The sequence below is a fragment of the Spea bombifrons genome, chromosome 5, assembly GCF_027358695.1.
Source record: "Spea bombifrons isolate aSpeBom1 chromosome 5, aSpeBom1.2.pri, whole genome shotgun sequence".
NCBI lineage: Eukaryota > Metazoa > Chordata > Amphibia > Anura > Pelobatidae > Spea > Spea bombifrons.
In genome coordinates, this window is record NC_071091.1 from 89,820,385 (window position 1) to 89,840,221 (window position 19,837).

General features: G+C 36.1%; 1 protein-coding gene across 1 annotated transcript; it reads left to right on the forward strand.

Annotated features, from left to right (window-relative positions):
• Positions 1-10,025: 10,025 nt before the first annotated feature.
• On the forward strand, positions 10,026-18,522 carry PI15 (peptidase inhibitor 15). The gene is made up of 6 exons (XM_053467478.1): positions 10,026-10,144; positions 10,307-10,642; positions 16,121-16,239; positions 16,871-17,003; positions 18,102-18,217; positions 18,372-18,522. Exons 2-6 carry the CDS (start codon positions 10,370-10,372, stop codon positions 18,505-18,507), a joined length of 777 nt encoding a protein of 258 aa, XP_053323453.1. The 5' UTR covers positions 10,026-10,144; positions 10,307-10,369; the 3' UTR covers positions 18,508-18,522.
• The last annotated feature ends 1,315 nt before the right edge of the window (positions 18,523-19,837 follow it).

A 19,837-nucleotide genomic window follows, 5' to 3' on the forward strand; every position in this document is an offset into this window, starting at 1 on the left:
GTATTAGGCATTATTAAGCATCCATGGAAGAACCATTGACCATTGGTTGGCCCTATGTGGAAAATATTAATCCTTTCCATTTCTTTTGCTATCCAGACCCCAATATTTCTATGAATCAATGGGGACGAAACCCTTGAAAACCCAAAGACATCTGTTCAGTAAGTGATCCCCAGAGACTATTGAATTTGGTCTTTGAAATCTGATAGCAAATTGGAAATACCCAGCCTGTGAAGTGAAGACCTGATGGACGCACTACATTTCTAGAGCAAATTAAGCTTTCAAACCTTGACTTGAATACCTCAAGATAAAAATATTCACCCTGAGTCAAACTCAATCCTTACTAAATACATTTTCATGTCAAAGCATTGAATACTGTGTATTACAGGATATTACATGAATGCACTGTAAAAAAATTAGTTTTTTTTTCCAATTATTCTCCTTTAGAAAAACAACCACCAATATTTAGTGACATTTTGCTGATACATTGTATATGCATAGTAAGTAAAACCGAAACTTAAACAGATAAATACATTTATGAGACATTTGTTAATAAGAGACAAGTAAATTCTGACTACTTCAAAAAATAATGAATAGCCCCCGACTCGACATCTGTACACACTTCACACTTAGAGATTACTTGCTACTCTTGTTCCATTTGTGAATCTGCATGTATTGCTTGTAATTGTTACAGGACATGATGGTTATGTACATAAAGAACATCCAGGTTTTATATGCCTGGAATCTGTAAGTGTGAAGGGAATGTTGCAGCTGCTGTCAGGACTGTAGTATGACTGGAAGTCAGCTGAGTTTACTCACCCTTAACACACGTTGTTTAGAGTCGCTATCAATTAAACGTACAACAAAAATAAATTCTTTCTCACCTCACTGTTTTTCTAGCATTCTGTTGTTGAATTCTGGGAAACTTAGTTGACTTTCTGCCATTTATACTACACTGGTTACCATGACCAAGAGTCTATGCATGGGAACCAATAAACACTGCAAACTCATAAACACCGCAGAAAAGGGTTAATATGTACAAATAGATATGTAGTGTATGGCATCCTTGGGGCCATTTAATATTCCCCATACTGTAATTAGAATTAAATGATTTAATTATTTCATAATTATTTCCAGACGAGTAAGGCAAACAGCCAGCATTTAATAAGCCAAATTTGAACTTTTATCTAGTGTATTAATAGCCAATCACATCTGAACTATTATGTTTCTTTGATTTAATGGCTGATAAGAAAAGACACTTTAACAATGGTAATTTGAGATTAATTATTTGATATATTCTATATTTAACTATTTAACACAACAGTAAAAATTAGGAACTATATATTTATTAAATGTATATATTTATATATATATTTAATATAAATAAAAGTACAGAGAAAGGGGGGGGCAAAGAACCCATCCCCACCAAAAAAAAAATCATTCAACAAAAACCCATCCAATGTTAATCCAATGTTAATGGTGGGAGCAAACAGGTTCAAAAATGGTAATTATTAATAATGTTTTTTTTTAAATTTTACATTTTGTTGTAGCTGTTACGGTTCTTTAGATCATTATGCTACAAAACCTAAAATGTATCTTCCAAAATAGCATACACATAGTTCTATCTACACTGCATGAAAACTGAGATTATGTGGCAAAGAATCTGTGTACATTATTTAAACAAACTCAGGACAATTACCATAGTAGTGAAGAACTAAACTGGTGGTCTGGAGCATGTAGTAGAAGGACCTAAAGTGAAGTTTGGGCAGATTTTGTTGGTAACTCCCATTAATGTAAATTTCCCTTGCCCACCTGCATTCACCTATCTATTGTGTGTTCACTATATTACATCAACATATGAACACAGGGACATATCATTTGACAACAGAGAAGAACCATTTAGTCCACATAGCCTGCCTGTTTCCAGCTTTAAAGACTCAAATGATAATCAGTCCTTGGTCACATCTTAGATTCAGGATACCCATAGGCTTATCCCATGTGTGTTTAAATTCCCTTACTGTATTAACCTCTTCTACTTCTGCTGGAAAATCATTGAAGCCTTGAAGATGCCATAGAATGTCTCTACATTAGATTGAAGACATGAAGATTCTGTATTACATAGAAGCAGCAAACACAACATTAGATTAATTCTGATTTTCCACACCTAAAGGCATTAATGCACCACGACTGTAACTGCCTGGTGTGCACATCGAGAGATATCTCTTGATTGTCTCAGACATGTAGGGTTCCTAATGTATTGATGTCCAGAGTAAAGGTGCAGATGCACATATATACCAAGAATATTTAAATGATCCATATTCTTTTGGAAAAAATACAAAATATCACTATCATACTGTGACAAAAACTACTCGCACATCAACAAACTAGACCAACAGAGTAAAAATACTGGGAATAAGAAAAAAATTCTGCACACCAAAGCTATTCTGTTTTATTATTGAAAGTAAAACACTTTTATTACAAAGTTCATCCAGGAAACAAACATTTCCCACTTGTTTACTTGCCCAGGGAAACCAAGAATTTATATGCCTTGATTTATTAGCAGCCTTTGAGTGTAAGAAAGATAATCACGCCTTAGGAAACATGTAGTGTTAGGCTCAGAAAGGGGACTCAAATGTCCAGTATGTTCGTAGTCCTTTTCTTTATTTTATTTATTACATTTTAATGGGTGATCTAACCTTCGCTTATGTGGTATATACATGTATTTGAAAGCAGCACAGATATATATATATATATATATATGATTCCTATATTTTGGAGTGGGTTTGCCCATGCTCCTAGTGTGTTATGTATATTGTACATGTGTCACGTGCATTGTATATTATAACATGTATATTCTATATTTTTATAATGGGTTCACATAGAGACATATTTGTATATAGTCATGAGGTGACAATAGGGGAATTATTAGTACCACTAACATGAAGTGCACATTATAATATGGGGTAAGATAACTCATGGGGATTCCATTCTCCTGCATAGATGATGTTATGCAAAAATAATGCGATAACCAGAAGTGTTTCATGTTCTAGTCTGCCCACACATATAATCTATAGAGGTGAGTACTATACAAACACCTGATTTGACTATAAATAATGTCAATACCAATAGGCTTGGCAAACTAGTGTGTACTAGCACAGGTCTCACCCAATGCAGTACCAATATACCAACCACAGAGCATCCGTTGCTCTTATAACACCCATAAATCACCCATCCAGTACCCATAATATCTACATGAACCCCAAACAGCACTAACAAATCATCTAAGCAACACCCACAAACCTCTCAACAACCATGAAGTGCTCTCAATTTCTTACAGAGGATATGAAAAACAGTAAGTGCTTTCCTAGAATGAATTATTCAGATGCCGATTTGGTTCATTTCTGAGATTGTGCCCTAAAAAGTACTTTGCGTCCCACTGGCAGAAAAGCACTATATGAATATAACATATGAAGAGGCGAGCATCAGCAGCCGTTGTCTACGCCCATCGCGCAGACATCTACCGGCTTTCCCTGCTGGACACCAGCGAGTCTGGGGATGCATTGGTAAGTCTAGGGGGGGCAGAGTGGCATATCTGGGGATCACAGTGGCATATCTGGGGGGCAAAGAGGCATATCTGAGGAGCATAGTGGCATATTAGGGGAGCAGAGTGGCATATCAGGGGGCAGAGTGACATATCTGGGGGGGCAGAGTGGCATATCTGTAAGTAAGGTGCATTATGAATTAAATGGGGGACCTTAAAATGGCTATTGGTTTTCCAAAGTTCTCTTTGTATTTAACATAACCTGTCAAAAGCAGGACAAACTGCATAATAGAGAAAATGTTAAAATGCACGTATTCCTGTTCATTAGGTAAAATACTGTTTTACCATACCACTAATGTGTATTTTTTCTTAAAAAATATTTTTTTCTTTAAAATAGCACCAAACCATAAGAGTGCGGCCTATAATCGGTAATTGGGTAATTTGTCTGTAATTTTACACACAAGGTTTGCAGTTGCATTATGAAGCGTGAATGAAAGTGCATGTTCATTGTGACAAACAGTTTAGTCGTCTCACACATAGATTTAGTTTATTTTTTACATTTTGATAAGATAACAAAAAATAACAGACCTTAATTACTTTTGAAAAATGTGCCCTTCTATTAAAAATAATCGTATGTCTTGCAGTTAGAAATAATGCCATAAATCAATGCAGAAATTAAGCAAAAGGCACAGCAGGGTGTGTATATGTATATATAATATATATAATTATGTATATATCTATATATATATATCTATATACCGTATTTGCTCGATTATAAGACGAGGTTTTTTCCAGAGCAAATGCTCTGAAAAATACCCCTCGTCTTATAATCGGGGTCGTCTTCTCAGACCCCCCAAAAAATGTCTTCTGGGGCCATGCTGCTTACCGGTCGCGAGCAGCGTCTCTTCTGTTAGAAGCAGGAGGACAGGAAGCTTGCAGCGTCCTCACAGAGCTCTATCTCCCCCTCCCTCCTCTGGGGGCGGGGCCAGAGAAGTTGCTCTACAGCCGGTCCCCTGCAGAAGTCTTCGAGTGAGAGATCTGCAGTTCAGGTAAGGGGGTGGGGGAGGGTTTTTGGGTAAGTATGTGTGATTAATGTGTGTTTAATGTGTGAAGTATGTGTGATTAATGGAATGAATGAGTATTTAAATGTGTTTGTGTGTGATAGCATGGATGTGTAAGGGGGGTGGGGGTTGTAGCATGGCATAGGGAGGCTGTAATCCCACTACTATCATCCCCAGGTTCCAGCATGTACTGGCTGCCTTGGCTTGATAGGAGTGTGATTGCTGTTAGCAGTTTGATATAGATATATATATATATATATATATATATCTATCTATATCAAACTGCTAACAGCAATCACACTCCTATCAAGCCAAGGCAGCCAGTACATGCTGGGTTAAAAGGCATATCATGGGGCTGAGTGGCATATAGGAGGTTAAAATGCATTTCTGGACCTCCAGAAATGCATTTTAACCCCCTATATGCCACTCAGCCCCATGATATGCCTATATACCTCCAGAAATGCATTTTAACCCCCTATATGCCACTCAGCCCCATGATATGCCTTTTAACCCCCCTATATGCCAGAGTGGCATATAGGGGTATAAGGCATATCATGGGGCAGAGTGGCAAATAGGGGGGTATAAAGCATTTCTGGGGGCAGAGTGGCATAACTGGGGGGAGGCAGGTTGGCAAATAAAAGGAAATTTAAAAAATATATTTTTCTCAATCATAGCTTTTATTAAACATGAAAAAATAATTTACATGAATTAATATTTACTGGTAAAACTTTTTTCCTATAGGGTCGTCTTATATTCAGGCTTTTTGTTTTTTTCCTAAATTAATATTTTGATTTTGGGGGGTCGTCTTATAATCGGGGTCGTCTTATAATCGAGCAAATACGGTATATGTGTTCTGGGTAGAGAAAGAATATGGTTGTGTTATACATTCAAAAAAGATATGGTATCAGGAATGAATTAGTTAGTTGTTTGTAGTCTCAACAGTAATGATATAATAACAAACTGTAGTTTGGAGGGAAATGTTCGGTATAATTTCTCATCCTTAGTTTCACAAACTTACCCGTAAGTGATGCTGTGAAACCCCGTAAGAGGGTTGCCTTTTAGCCCTGGTATGATCTCATACACTTGTAGTTCTCATGGACTGCTCTTGGTCTTTCCTTAAGTTGCGTAAGCTTGTTGGCAGTTCCTGTCTTTTGGAACAAATCCAAACTTAAGAGCTTCTAATGTACAATGTTTTGCTTTTTGTTATGAGATAAGCCTGGTTAATGGAGTATAGAGTGATTTAGGCATGCATTAATTGCTCGGTTAAAAAAAGGGGGAAAAAGTTTAAACAGATGGGGGTTATTTAGCGACTTGTGAGTTGTAGTTGAATTGTGATTTCATTTCAGTAGTAGGTGGTATAGTTGTGTAGGCCGTAGGGTACCTGCTAATGTGTTCTTAGTTTGGTAGGCGTTAGGTGAAGGAGTATCTGCTGGAAAACTTACCTGACGTTTTCAATTGGTGTCCTTATTTCCTGGGTCCTTTTCTCTTCTTTAATTTAAGCACACATTACAAAATTACACACGCCAATGGATAACTTTGGGAAACAAATACAATAGAAGCAATTTAAAGCCAATATGGCTTACCACTAAAGTAAGACAGGAAATAAGAAAGAAATGACATTCAAAATTATAAAAGCTAGGGATCAGCAGCACAATGATGCTATCCAAATTGGAAAATGAGAAACTGATTGCTAAGGAAAGTAAAACTGATCCCAATTTGTTTTTTAAGTATGTTAATAAAAAAAACAAGAGGCAGAAAACGTTAGTCCTTTGCTATCCAAAATTGGAAATTTGGTTAATGAGAACAGAGAGAACACAGATTGTTCTTCTTCTGTTTACACCAAGGAAGAACTGATGGCTGAGCCCCTGCTGGCTGATTATGGAACCTTTGCAACAAACATGAGATTGGTTGACACAGTAAAAGTACTTAAGCAATAAAACACAGTTCAGAGAGACAAGGCCCCAGGGCCTAATAGTATACACCCAAGGGTACATAAGAAGCCATGCCAAAATCTGTCCAGGCCATTATTTTTGATCTTTAGGGATTCTTCCCGATCAGGTATAGTGCCAACAGACTGATGCAATTGGATTGGAAGATATTAGTTATGAAGAGAGACTAAAACATTGTATCTAGATATGCTAGAAAAATCTTAGAGAACATATTAAAACACTGTATAAATATGCAGGGACAATATGAAGAGCTCCCCAGCGACCTGTTCATTAAGAGAAACGTACAAAGAACAAGAAGTCATGCTCTGAAACCGGAAGAGCAAAAATGTTATAGACAACAAAGGAAGGTATTGTTCACCGCAAGGTATGAAATTACAAAAGGGATCTGGATATATATATATTTTTTTTAGCAAAGCAGAGCATTCTGGGGTATAAATGATAGAATAATCATTAATATTAAGCTTCTTGATCCATGCAGAAATATGATTACATTTTGGAGTCAAGAAGGAATCCCCTCCTAAGTGGCAAAATTAGAAAAATAGCTTAATTTTTGTTTTGCCTTCTTTTGGATCAAAAGCAAGGAGGATAGGTAGAAGGATTGAACTTGATCCCATTTTGTCTTTTTCAACATAAATTACTATGTTACTATATTACCATAATGGCACACTAACCATCAAAGCTGAACTTCAAGATCCCATTGATTTGTGATTATCGGTGTTGATACCGGACAAGTCCCCAAATTCTTACTTGCCTCAAGCCGCATTCCACATTCCCAGTTAACAGCATAGTACATAAGAGTTTATGATCTAATTACAAATAACATAATACCCAACGCACACAGCGAGGTTCATTTTGTATTGGCAATATCTTGCGCTTAACTCTGGCCAAACCTGTACATCACCCTACTGCAAGTACCAGTGCCATCTACTATACAGTACAGAAGTAGAATAGCATCTAAACTGACTTTAATATGAGAACATTTAACCATTTAACCGACTGAATAAGATAATCAAAATACAGAATAAAGGAACGTCTATTTACCTCCTCTGCATAAACACTTTTTGAAAACATAGTAGTGTGTAATCTTGTTAAATATTTCCTATGATAAGAGTAAATAGACTGCTGTTGTATTGCTCCTTATTATCCACGTGGTTATGATTATTGATAGAATTGTACGCTGGTAGCAATTCAGTTGAAACACATGACAACTGTGCATTACATTTGTATCTCAATTTCTAAATTATGTATAAACTGGTTTGTTGACATATTGGATGTAATGTGTACATGCTTGGCCAAGACATTCCTTTTCAAATACTTAGTTGTAAACCACAATCCTGTATTTTTCAAACCACTTGCTTGATTCATTCATTTATTGCAAGTACAATATATTTATTTGGACTTTGAATAAAGATTGTTACTATTTATTATTTAGCTATGTCCCCTGAGCATAAGGCAAGGAACAAGTTACTCTCAGCAGTTTCAGATCTCATGTTTCAGCTTGCTAAAATAACAACATAGTAACCCAAATCCAGTCAATGCTCATACCACTGGTTCAGGGCACCCCTTCACCAAAGAGTTAGGTGCTGTTCCACTGTACACGATGAACTACACTCTCTAAAACGTTAAGAAAATCTGAAAGAACTGGTATTTTATTCTTTCCTCTGAAGTTAATCACATAAAAAACTATATAGAAATGTTAAAGAACTTTTGTTATACTTTCTATTGCAACAACCTATCGGTGCTTTTGATGATAACTGTTCAACATAGAAACATAGAAAGTGATGGCAGATAAGAACTAGTAGGCCCATCTAGTCTGCCCAAAAGGCAAAAATTATGAATGAAACAACATTTTGCATGAGTAGAGTAGTAATATGATGATTTAGGCATTAAACAGTACTGTTTACTTTTTTGATATTTATCTAGAAGATGTTTTGTTTGACAGTTTTTTATTCAAACTAACGTATTTTTAAACTTTAAGCATATCGCCCAACATTTCAAGTATTCAAAACGGGCCATTTGTGTTGGGAGATTTGGAGTTGGGGAGGGCTGGCCCTGGAAGACGGCAGAACCTGTCCCGGCCGCATGGGAGCTACGCTGGAGGTTTGTGCTGCAATGGCACATACTTCCATTGATCTAAGAGATGGCTGGTCCAGTCAACTGGCCCATGATCCCCACTGCCCAAAAAAGCGGGAGAGTGGGGCAACTACCTGGGGCAGCAGGAGAGGACTCAACAATTAGGACTGTCCAATGAAAATTGAGGCTGTTGGGGGCAAGAAATGCAGCTACCAAAGGAGCTAAGCTTTTTTTGGAAGCCATCATAAGGTTCACCTAATTTCAATCAGGAAAGGGAGACACAAATAGCGTTTGCCTTGGAAGTAAGATATCATGGGACAATGTAGCAAAGAGCTAGGTATTATAGGGCAAAGAATAAGGAGAGAGAAGGGGCAATAGTGCAAAGAGACCCTCCAGAGAGTTCCAGAAACTCCACTTGATATGTTACATCACTCTGTAACCCTATCTTTTAGCTATTTTTTTAAAAAATGTCAGAGGGTTTTTCTAGAAAAAATTAAGACATTTAAGACATTTATCAATATTAACTATGCCGATATTGTAGCGCCAGCTCACCCCTAGATGGAGGAGAAGCTTGCTGTTGTTGAATATTTGTGAATTAAAATGCCCTGCCAATGGATCGCGTAAACAAACTGTATTCTCCGCTACCATGTAAAAACCCTTCCACGGTATTCAATATATTTAATGTTTTTTTAAACCTGATTACTGAGTACTGATAACTTTGTATTAATGGAAAATCTGTAACTATAAAGTATGCTAAAGTGTTCAGAAGTTTATTCACCTGCTTCCCATAGTTGTATCTTCTCTTTGCATAGGTTATTCATAAAGCACGTTAAAAACAAAAAAGAATAAGGGAAAATAAATTCTTAGCTTTAATGCCACAGTTTATTTCGCTGTACAGAGTGTATTGGTTAACAGTTCAATACCTCTGTGCTAATGTAATCTTCCCTTGAGAGTTATATTCATATATTAGCAGAAATGGTTAGTTAAATAAATAAATTATGCTGACTGTATCAAAAGAGAGTCTTTCTTTTAAGTACCAGGTCTACGATAAAATAAATAAAAATGCATAGACCCAATGTCTATTTATTAGATTTTTTTTAAAGAATTGCAGAATCATATATTAAAATAACCACAAAACCTAAAGAACTGTATGCGGTAATTCATTTGCCTTTCTCTTTAAATTACTGTGGGATAAATGTGTGCCATGTGGATATTGTATGTCATTTCTTTTCCCCACCACCCATCCTGAAATGATGCCACCCAATCACTGTACATGGCACGGAACTCCTCCTTTGTGAGCTATGCTTCCACTACACCACTGGAAAGACTGCCCTTTCTGGAGGACTCAAACTGTAACATATAAAAGCTGTTATCACTTAGCAAAGCCAACAGCCAGATGATTCTAGCTAGCTGAGTATTGCTTTCTCTGAATTTATCCCAGGATATAAGATTGCACCTCTTAACACAGATTACAAATTTAACTATTTCAAGACCATCATCTATTTTATTCTCCTTATTGAAAGGTAAGACACATTACACTATTATCATTTTAACCAGCACAGAATTATGTCAAATTTTTACTTACATTTTTTTTATAGCTTAGTAATACTGATCTTTGTACACCAGTTCTTGGAAAATAGGACTGATTTTTTAAAATTTATATGTATTTTTTTTTTCTTTTTCAGATTCCAAGAAATCATTTTTTTCTTAAAGCAATCATTGTAAGGTCTGTGCATTGCCTTCCAAATATGATAGAAACATTTTCTATTGCTACTGCCCTTCTGTTTTGCTTTCTTTGTGAAACATGTGGTTTAGTGTTACCTAACCCCACAGACTTAACATTGCCTGCCAACAATTACACTGCTTCCAAGCCAGATGTAAGTGCTCAGCTGGACTCTGCAAATATCACAAAATCCAGAAGAAAGCGCTTTATTTCTCAAAATGATATGATTGCTATTCTTGAATATCACAACCAAGTTAGGAGCAAGGTCTTCCCACCTGCATCAAATATGGAATATATGGTGAGTTTGTTTTCATGATGCACAAATAGTGCCAATAGAAGGTAGCTAACAGGTAACTTGTCAACTACAACTCTCCACCTGTGCAAGAACAACTGAGTTGTATAGGACTTGTAGTTCCAGAACACCTGATCCCTACCCTTTAGCTATAATCGCATGTTATATTTAAAAACTATGTTTACCCGCAAATAGGTTGGTTTTAGTAATTTACAATATGTCAATAGATTTGCCTGATCCTATGTCTTTTCATGAAACATGTAACCACTCCAATGTTTATGTTCGATTGCTAGTGTTCTATTTTAAAAACATCCAAATAACCAGAAAATGTATACTTCAATAGTTGTTTGATTGTAGCCTTGATTGTATTGCATATGAATTTGTGACAGTATACTTCAGCAACACGTGCTTCCAAAACAGTGCGAATGATGACAGCAGTGTTGATAGCCAACTCAGTTGAAAGCGTATGAACCTGCTGCAAAAGAGAAGAAGCTTAAACTTATGTATGGTGCCCCATGTAACATATTCTATATAGTGAATCATTTCGTCTAATGTATTGATATTCATAATCCCATGCAATATTAATATATTATTATTTTATAGAAGGTATATATGACTATATTTCTGAGATACGTGACTGCATTCCTCTTCAGTACTAGCAAACATAGAGATCATTCCTCCCATACGATTTACCCATTGCTCTGTTGGATATCACTGTATGCCAGTGGATGCTGATATTATTCTAAGAAGAATAACAATAATGATACCTTTATAAGCAATTATCCTACCACAGTGTATATTTTTATTTCTCTCTGTACTATAAAGCTCCACCTTGTCGTATTTGCGTGACAGGTGCACCTTAACAGAAGAGGCATTGATAGAGATGGGTGAGCTGGCCTGGCACAACACAAACCATAGCTACGCAAACCAAGGGTCCATATGATTAGGCTGCACCAGGCATTCCAGTTGAATACTGGAAGCCCTCACAGGTGTCCATTAGGTGTCCATTAGGATGCATACAAACTAAGAGAAGATTCATTTTAAATGGCTTGGCTGCAGCTCTCACTCCCCCCCATTTTGATAATCTGGGTCAAACCAGGTTTGGTTTTAGCTGGCTCAGATCTATGTAGTAGGCTATGAGTATTATAAGGCAATAAGAATGCAGTGCTAGTACAACACTTGTGCTTGTGGCGCAGAGAGCAGTCATGAACCAATGCTTCTACAATTGTGCAATCATTCACTGAGCTAGTTTTCAAGCCATTGGAGCCACCAGTCTCCATTAGAGACATCTGTAATATTATGCTGTATTATTATTTTATTATTATGCTCTGTATTACCACACTAGTATTATAATCTTTGTAAATAACACATGACCAGCAGACACTACATTTACAAACTACATGGACTGAACTTTTCTTATATGCCACTAGATTATATTTTTCTAAATTAATTGGAACTTAACAAGACAAAAAACTGAATATTTTTTGCATCTCAAACAGTTAACTGTAATTAGTGCAAAAAATATTTAGAACTGGAAGGTTTGCCATGCAGTTTAAGTTTAGAGCCTTACATAATACTGGCCTCTTCCAGCTATTTATTGAAAGTCAAACTCAGCTAAGAGGGCATTTGTTATACACTGGTCAGTCTCGTCTGTTGTGCGCAATGACTGTTTTTCTTGGCATCCAAAAAAGCATGTTTTCCGAGCTGGTTCCTGTTTCCTGGACTTCATGAAAAGTTGCTTGCAGGCATATAAAGATGTTTACCTTAAACTTGGTTTCTTGAGATGAGCCACATTCTTACCTGTCTAGAAATGTTTTAAAGTTTCCTCTGACATCTTTACAATGCTTTCAATAGCAGTGTGAATTTGAATGACAACAGCTGGCGAACAGGCTTTAGAAAAAGTGGACCACCAACATGCCCTTTACACTACAGATGGTCAGGGCTCCTAATTGATTAACCATTTCCTAAGTATTTAGTCCACATTAGCTATAGATACATTGAAGTTTGTTTACTTTTAACTGAAACGGTTAAACGTCAGTGACGTAAACCTACCACAATCCTTATTAGTACGAGCATGGACAACCATGTAATGTTCATGTTTATGTGTTCAGAAGCAGCATCTGTTCACCTGACGTTTTCAGGCCTAGGTTGATTTACAACCGAAAGTGTTCAAGAGTAGCAATGGAAGTGTTTAGTTCCAACATGAACTATTTGGAGTTTATTTATAAGGCTTATTCTGCATATGTCATATTCCTATTCTTAACAGAATAAGAAGCTATTTAAAGGGAGATCTGAGGTAAAATGAAACCACTAATTCCATTCTTTAACACTGTATATAGAAATAACTTGCTAAAAAAACACTATATTTATACAATATAATGCTATTTAGAGAGTTCTATGTATGTGCCCAAAGTTACTATTTTAGTATAGATGTTCATACTGGAAAAGCCTTAAAATCTTGAGGTTGAAGACTTTACATCATCGTGTCAAGGTGTCTATGTAAACGCAAACCAAGTTTATTTTTATGTAATGACATCATAGATTTCCTTTAGCCAGGATCTATTTTGATGCATTTATGCTGGACCTATGTAGGGTAGGAAGAGTGCATGTTATTTTTTTTTCGTTATATTTATTTATTAAAAAAAAATGAAATATTAATTTTATTATTATACACAATTATCCAATAAGGCTGGGAGAGGTTTTCCTTTGGCTTTCTAGTGATATTTTCCTCAATTCACATGCGGGCGGATTTCATGGTACACAGAGATTAATAGACAAATGTAGAATAGCCATGTAAAGACTTGCAAACATGTGTTAGCATAGTTAGACGATTTGTAGTAATGGCAGATAGATAGACTGTAAGCTCACAAGAAAAGGGCGCTCTTCTCCTTCTGTAACCAGTATGTCTTCAGATATTTTAATCTTGTTGGCAAATTGTATATTATCACTTGTTAATTTTTACTCTACCCCTATTGTAATAGTGCTGTGAAATTTTCTATTGGCCTTAAATTAATATATCTAAATATTTTAGGGTGCAGTACAAGCTGTGGCCGTAAAAGTAAAGGACACTGCCCCTGTGGGCATTTAGCATTCAGGGCCTTTGTGCAGTTATTACATGGCTCAGATAAATGCTAGCTGTCAGTCTGGCACAAAAATAAGGCAGCAAAGCACTATGGTCATAAATAATCATGTTAGTGGATGTTATTAGTGTTAGCTTTGGGCACCCCCTAATAGTGTAGGGGTGGATAACATTGGCACAATGGATCGTCTTTTATGTCATCATAATCTACTTATGTTTCCATCCATAAGTAGCGTTAAATAACTAAATAATAAATAAATAACTATAAAATACATATTTATATTAGCGTACAAAACTGTTTGTACAGGCTGTACTGGATTTGATGTTGTGCAGGTCCAGAGAAGGGTATTGAGCTAAATGAATAGGCCCCGTTGTCTATAGCTTATTACAGTAGACTTATATTTTGTGCCACATTTCTTAGCAATGTTTACACTTTTGCTGGAAAACATCAACGGTTTTAGAAATGCCCAGACTAATTAACAGCGGTGAAACAAGTGCTCTGGAATAATCTACTTGTTCAATGATTTAGTCTAATCTCATTTCTTCTTATCTCTAACAAGGTTATGACTTTCGTTATTGTGTATGGGGATAAATGCCCTTATTGGGTCCGAGATCTTTTATAACTGTAGCAGCTCATGGTACCCATGGGAATCCTCAAGGAATAACAAAAGGAATGTTGTTGAATACACGTTTAATGTTTATAATAACACATTCCATGCACATTTTTCACCAAACCATGTGTCACAGGAAGCTCTTGCTTAGGTCAGTTGTTTTTTCTTTTTGTCAATGGGTTACTTAGAAGAATCCTGTAGGGTACCAAGCGAACGTCTTGGTCTGTCACAACACATATCGCTGTGTCTTGTTATGGGCTTATGAAACACAATGTTAGGTCATTGCATCCTATCTACTAAATGGTGCCAAGAGATCCACATATTCCTCCTCAGTACTAAGGAATACTAATAAATGAGAGTAATGTACCAGACTGTGTGTCCTATTATGGTTTTTTCAACTCTTGATTTATCTCTAGAACAAAAATTATATTTCTGATACAAACTATAGTCTTTTGATGAACAATAACAATACTGTAAATTTATTTTTCTGAGTAAGCATTTTTGTTTGCTTAAAACATCCTACTACAGTGACTTGTAAGTTAAACAATGGTTAGTAAAACATTTTTTTAAATAAACCACTAAGCCCCCGCAGAGTGGTTAACATGGAATGTGGAAGGTACAGGCTTACCTCCAACTCTTTATTCTCTGGATCTGCAAGCTAGATATAGAGATTTAGTTTTTTAACAAAGGGAAAAATAACCAGGAGAGTCCAAGAGAAACTGCCAGTCTGCCAGAACATCTATTCTTAATGTAGAGGTTGCCTTCTGCTTTTAGAGACATTAAACAGTTTTGCTTTAAGGAGAATTTTTTGAGGTTACATTTTATAGAGTAACTATGTTTGAAAATGTCTCCAGAAATAGGATGTATCAAAAAGTGTATCCATACCTTCATAGCAATTTAGATTGCATAGGTCACAAGTCCATCAAGTTCCACCTCACTGTTGGTCCAGAAGAAGGTAAAAACCCCACACTGACCACAATTTCCAGTGCCTGAAAAAGGAGACAAATTCTTCTTGACTCCAAAATCTGATTTCTTACTAAATCAACAAGCTATAACTAACCATCCCCATAAACATATATATGCCTTTTGTTCCATTCCTCTTATTAATTTAGTAGCTCTGCACTTTTACGAACTGTATAATGTCCTATTTTCGATCACGTTGCAAGATACTGTATATTCAAGATGATGTCTTACTATTGGCGTATACAGAGGCAAAATTATATTTTCCTCATGTGAGTCAACACTCCTTTTTATACCAGACAATCTTTTACATGCCATTGCAGCAGTTGACTAATATTGGACAATGCTGGAAATTTTCTATTCTAGCATGACTGTGCTCCAGTGACAAAGCAAGGCCCATAAAGACATGGTTGGATGAGTTTGGTGTGGAAAAACTTGACTGGCCCGCACAGACCCCTGACCTCAACCCCATTAAACACCTTAGGGATTGGAACTGGAACAGAAATTGCAAGCTGGGCCTTCTCGTCCAATATCAGTCCCTGACCTCACAAATGCTCTAATGGATGAATGGGCCAAAATTCCCACAGGAACAATCCAACATCTTGTGGAGAGCCTTCCCAGAAGAGTAGAAGCTGGTATAGCTGCAAAGGGAGGACCAACTACATATTAATGCCTGTGTATTTAGAATGCAATGTCATAAAAGTCCCTGGTGTACTGGTCAGGTGCCCGAATACTTTTATCCATATAGTACATGTGTGTATACCATGGGCATGTGTGTGACTATTCGTGCTTCTCTTTATTTATATTTATTTCATATGTTTTTATGTTTCTCAGGTCTGGGATGACACCTTGGCAAAGTCTGCAGAAGCCTGGGCTGCGGCTTGCATTTGGGATCATGGCCCTCCATATTTATTGAGGTTTCTTGGTCAAAACTTGTCTGTGAGAACTGGAAGGTATGCAAGTTGCAAAACCAAATCACAGATATGAAGATTTATTAATCAAAGATAGCATACCTATGATATAAAAAGAAAAATAGTTCTGTAAATTAATTAAATAATGCTGCAAAGTTGCATGCCACAATTTTTCTAAACAGAAAAATGCAAACAATAACGCATGCCAAAGAGCATATCTTCAATCAGGAGTTTTTACATATTAACGCCGTGTGATGAATTTATGGAGAACATGCATACTCCATCAAATATAAAGTCACTTAACTCTAATTTGAGACTTCCATCAATCAAAAAAATATAACGGGCCAATGCATGAAAAGCCATCCCTAATGATGATGAGGAGGCAGGCCATCCAAAATATGGTGGCAACATAAACAACTAATTATTTATTGGTATAAAACACAAACTCCAATACTGAGTAAAGGCTGCTGAACCAGTTAAAATATCTTTCCACACCATATTGATTTTTTATGTTCTGCTGTATAAGCAAAATAGTTGTTACATAACATGTGCTTTAATAATGTAATATGAATTCTATATACTTATTAAATAACTGCTACCATTATAATTATATGACATATATTCATAAATGTAACACATTTAATTAAAGTGTGTTTTTTCAATTTTAATTCAGGTATCAGTCAATACTTCAGCTGGTGAAACCATGGTATGATGAAGTAAAAGACTACGCGTTTCCATATCCTCAGGACTGCAACCCCAGATGTCCGCTGAGATGTTATGGACCAATGTGTACTCATTATACACAGGTTATTCAAAATCTACATTTTCTATTACAGTTGTATGGTATTAACTGTTTAATGAATGCTGTTTTGCTTCACTCTTTTTTAATGTATACATAGCTCCAGCCAGTACCTTTTGCTCTAGAATGATTTTGTATAACATTCTTCCCATGACACTATACTTGCAATTTTCTGATTTAATGTGAATCCCTCAAATACTCTTTTTTATGTTAGCATCATTTCTTCCAACAGCTAACCCATTGTTACCCAAAGTAACTCACTTATTGTTGGTAGAATGCAAATGTGAACACAAAATGCCAAGAAGAGTCAGCTCTTAAAGATCCCACTCTTGGAGGCTCCCAATTTTTAGCTGACCCATTATAGAGGAGGAATCTCTGCCTGATCATGAGAATTTTACTGCTCACAAGGGCAATCAAGATGTGTAAAGCAATGCAGATTGTCTGCACAAGGGAACCAACAACCCGGGACATGTGTTTGGCCTCTCCAGGGCCTCATCAGTGGGGTGCAGTAGGTGGCCCTCTAGATAGGTTGAGCAGGAAGATCCATGTCAGGACTTGGGAAACCCAAAGAGATCATCGAAGAAAAATATAGACACGCAAAGGGTTGGACTAGTGCAGTTGAGAGCTGAGAGCACCTAAATAGCCTGCCCTCTTGCAAATATCTGCTTTGAAAGCATCAAAGTTTAGCTTACTTGTGACATTATCAAGGAAAGATCAGCGTATCAAAGTTATCCTGTCCATCAAGGCTAGAACTGAAATACAAGGCAAATATGTTTTTGCCTCTTCTTGTTAGTGAGATGTGGTTGGTATCCCTATAGGCACAGTATGTAATGCCTCAGAATTTTTGTAAGATAAGGCAGTGGCCACCATTGCCAAGTATTCATAGGTTTCATTCATTTTCATTTTATCCATAAAAAATATATCAAGAAGCTGATTGTCCCTAAATGTGAGCGGGCGTTCAGTGAATGCAAGCGTGTAGGTAATATGGAATTCACCCAGCTAAGAGTTATATCACATGTAGTTGTGCCCTACAATATTATATTCAGCAGGTATTGATTATCTTTAACTCAGCTATATATTTATTTATATATATGCCTATTTTCAGATGGTTTGGGCCACCACTAACCGAATAGGATGTGCTATTCATACATGTCACAACATGAATGTTTGGGGAGCAGTATGGAGAAGAGCAGTCTATTTAGTGTGCAACTATGCTCCAAAGTAAGTTCTTCGGTTTTTCTATAGTAATAACCTAATTTGGTCTTGTTGTAATAATCACATAACAATGAATAATATAATTAAAATTCTTATATACTCAGAGCTAACATAAGTCTATTTGTGGTGCATCACTTTAACGCTTAATGTTGTGTTTTAGGGGAAATTGGATTGGAGAAGCACCATATAAAGTCGGAGTGCCTTGCTCTGCATGTCCGCCAAGTTACGGAGGTTCCTGCACAGACAACCAGTGTTTTCCAGGAGTAACATCAAACTATTTATATTGGTTCAAATAAACTCATCTATCCTTATTGATGTCCCAAAACATAGGCAAAGTCATTTTAATTTCATCTGCTATGTCCTGATACATGATTTGAATTGATATAATTCATATCTTCCTGGCTGCAAAAATGAAGCCGGTTTGGTGTGTTTGCTCCCAATAGCTGCTTTAAAAATCGAATTTCATTAACAGAGTCTAACTAAGGTGGAGAGTTATTATAGGAAAGAAATGGGTGTTGAAGAAGTGTGTTTATATATATATATATATATATATATATATATATATATATATATATATATATATTTCATATTGTGTAGATCTGGAATACCAATTTCATAGGCAGCAAATATCATTGTACTGTCACACTGCTGCGTCATAATAATTAAAATACTGTACAATCTATGAAAAGTTTGGTGCTGGACAACGTATTATGGTGCTATACCGATGCACATATTTATAACACTATAGTTCAAGTATACATACATTTATAGTGTAATCATCACATTTTATTCTTCAACACCTATTGTGGGGGGAGCCATTTGACTGAACATTTACATTGACCTGAGTGATAACTGTACTATAAACCAGATCTGACATCTGAACATAGGAACTGAACTCCTGTGGTTGAAAGTAGCCAAACAGCCAGATGAAAATTCCTTCCGGCAGCATGTTCTTTAATAACTAGCTTGTAACCTTGCCAGAAATCCCCCAAAACAGTTGGTCCTTATTGCGCCATAATTCCAATGGACCATGGTTTATGTAGCACACAGATTTGGTGCTAAAATATTAATACCTCTTCTGCCCTTTATTTTTGTTGTAAGAAATGTATTATAGATACCCTTAAAGAAAAAGACATACATTTCCGGTATATGATCGCCTACTTTCAATCATTCAAGAGCTTTGTTAAATTAAATCTTTTTCATTTTCAGTCTAGACACATGCCAAGCATATATATATATATATATATATATATATATATATATATATATATATATATATATATATATATATATATTGTTTAGAGAGCATGGATAAATGATCATCCAGTTTTTCCTATACACATCTCCATCCAGGTTGCCTTCACTCTGTGGTCTCCCTTAATGTCTTTTGATAGCATTAGTGCTTATATTTATCTAGAATGTAAATTAGGCCCTGGCTACAACTGCATACAAATATTGTGATTAACTAGCATATTTGTGTTATAAGTTCATCACATAAAAAAGCACTTTTACGGTTAATAATATAATGTATGAAAGTGCAGGGCTAATATTCTTAATTTTAGGGGTTTTTTTACCTTGAAAAGTAATGTATGATGTAAATAGTTAAAATTTGTAAGCATGTCTCAT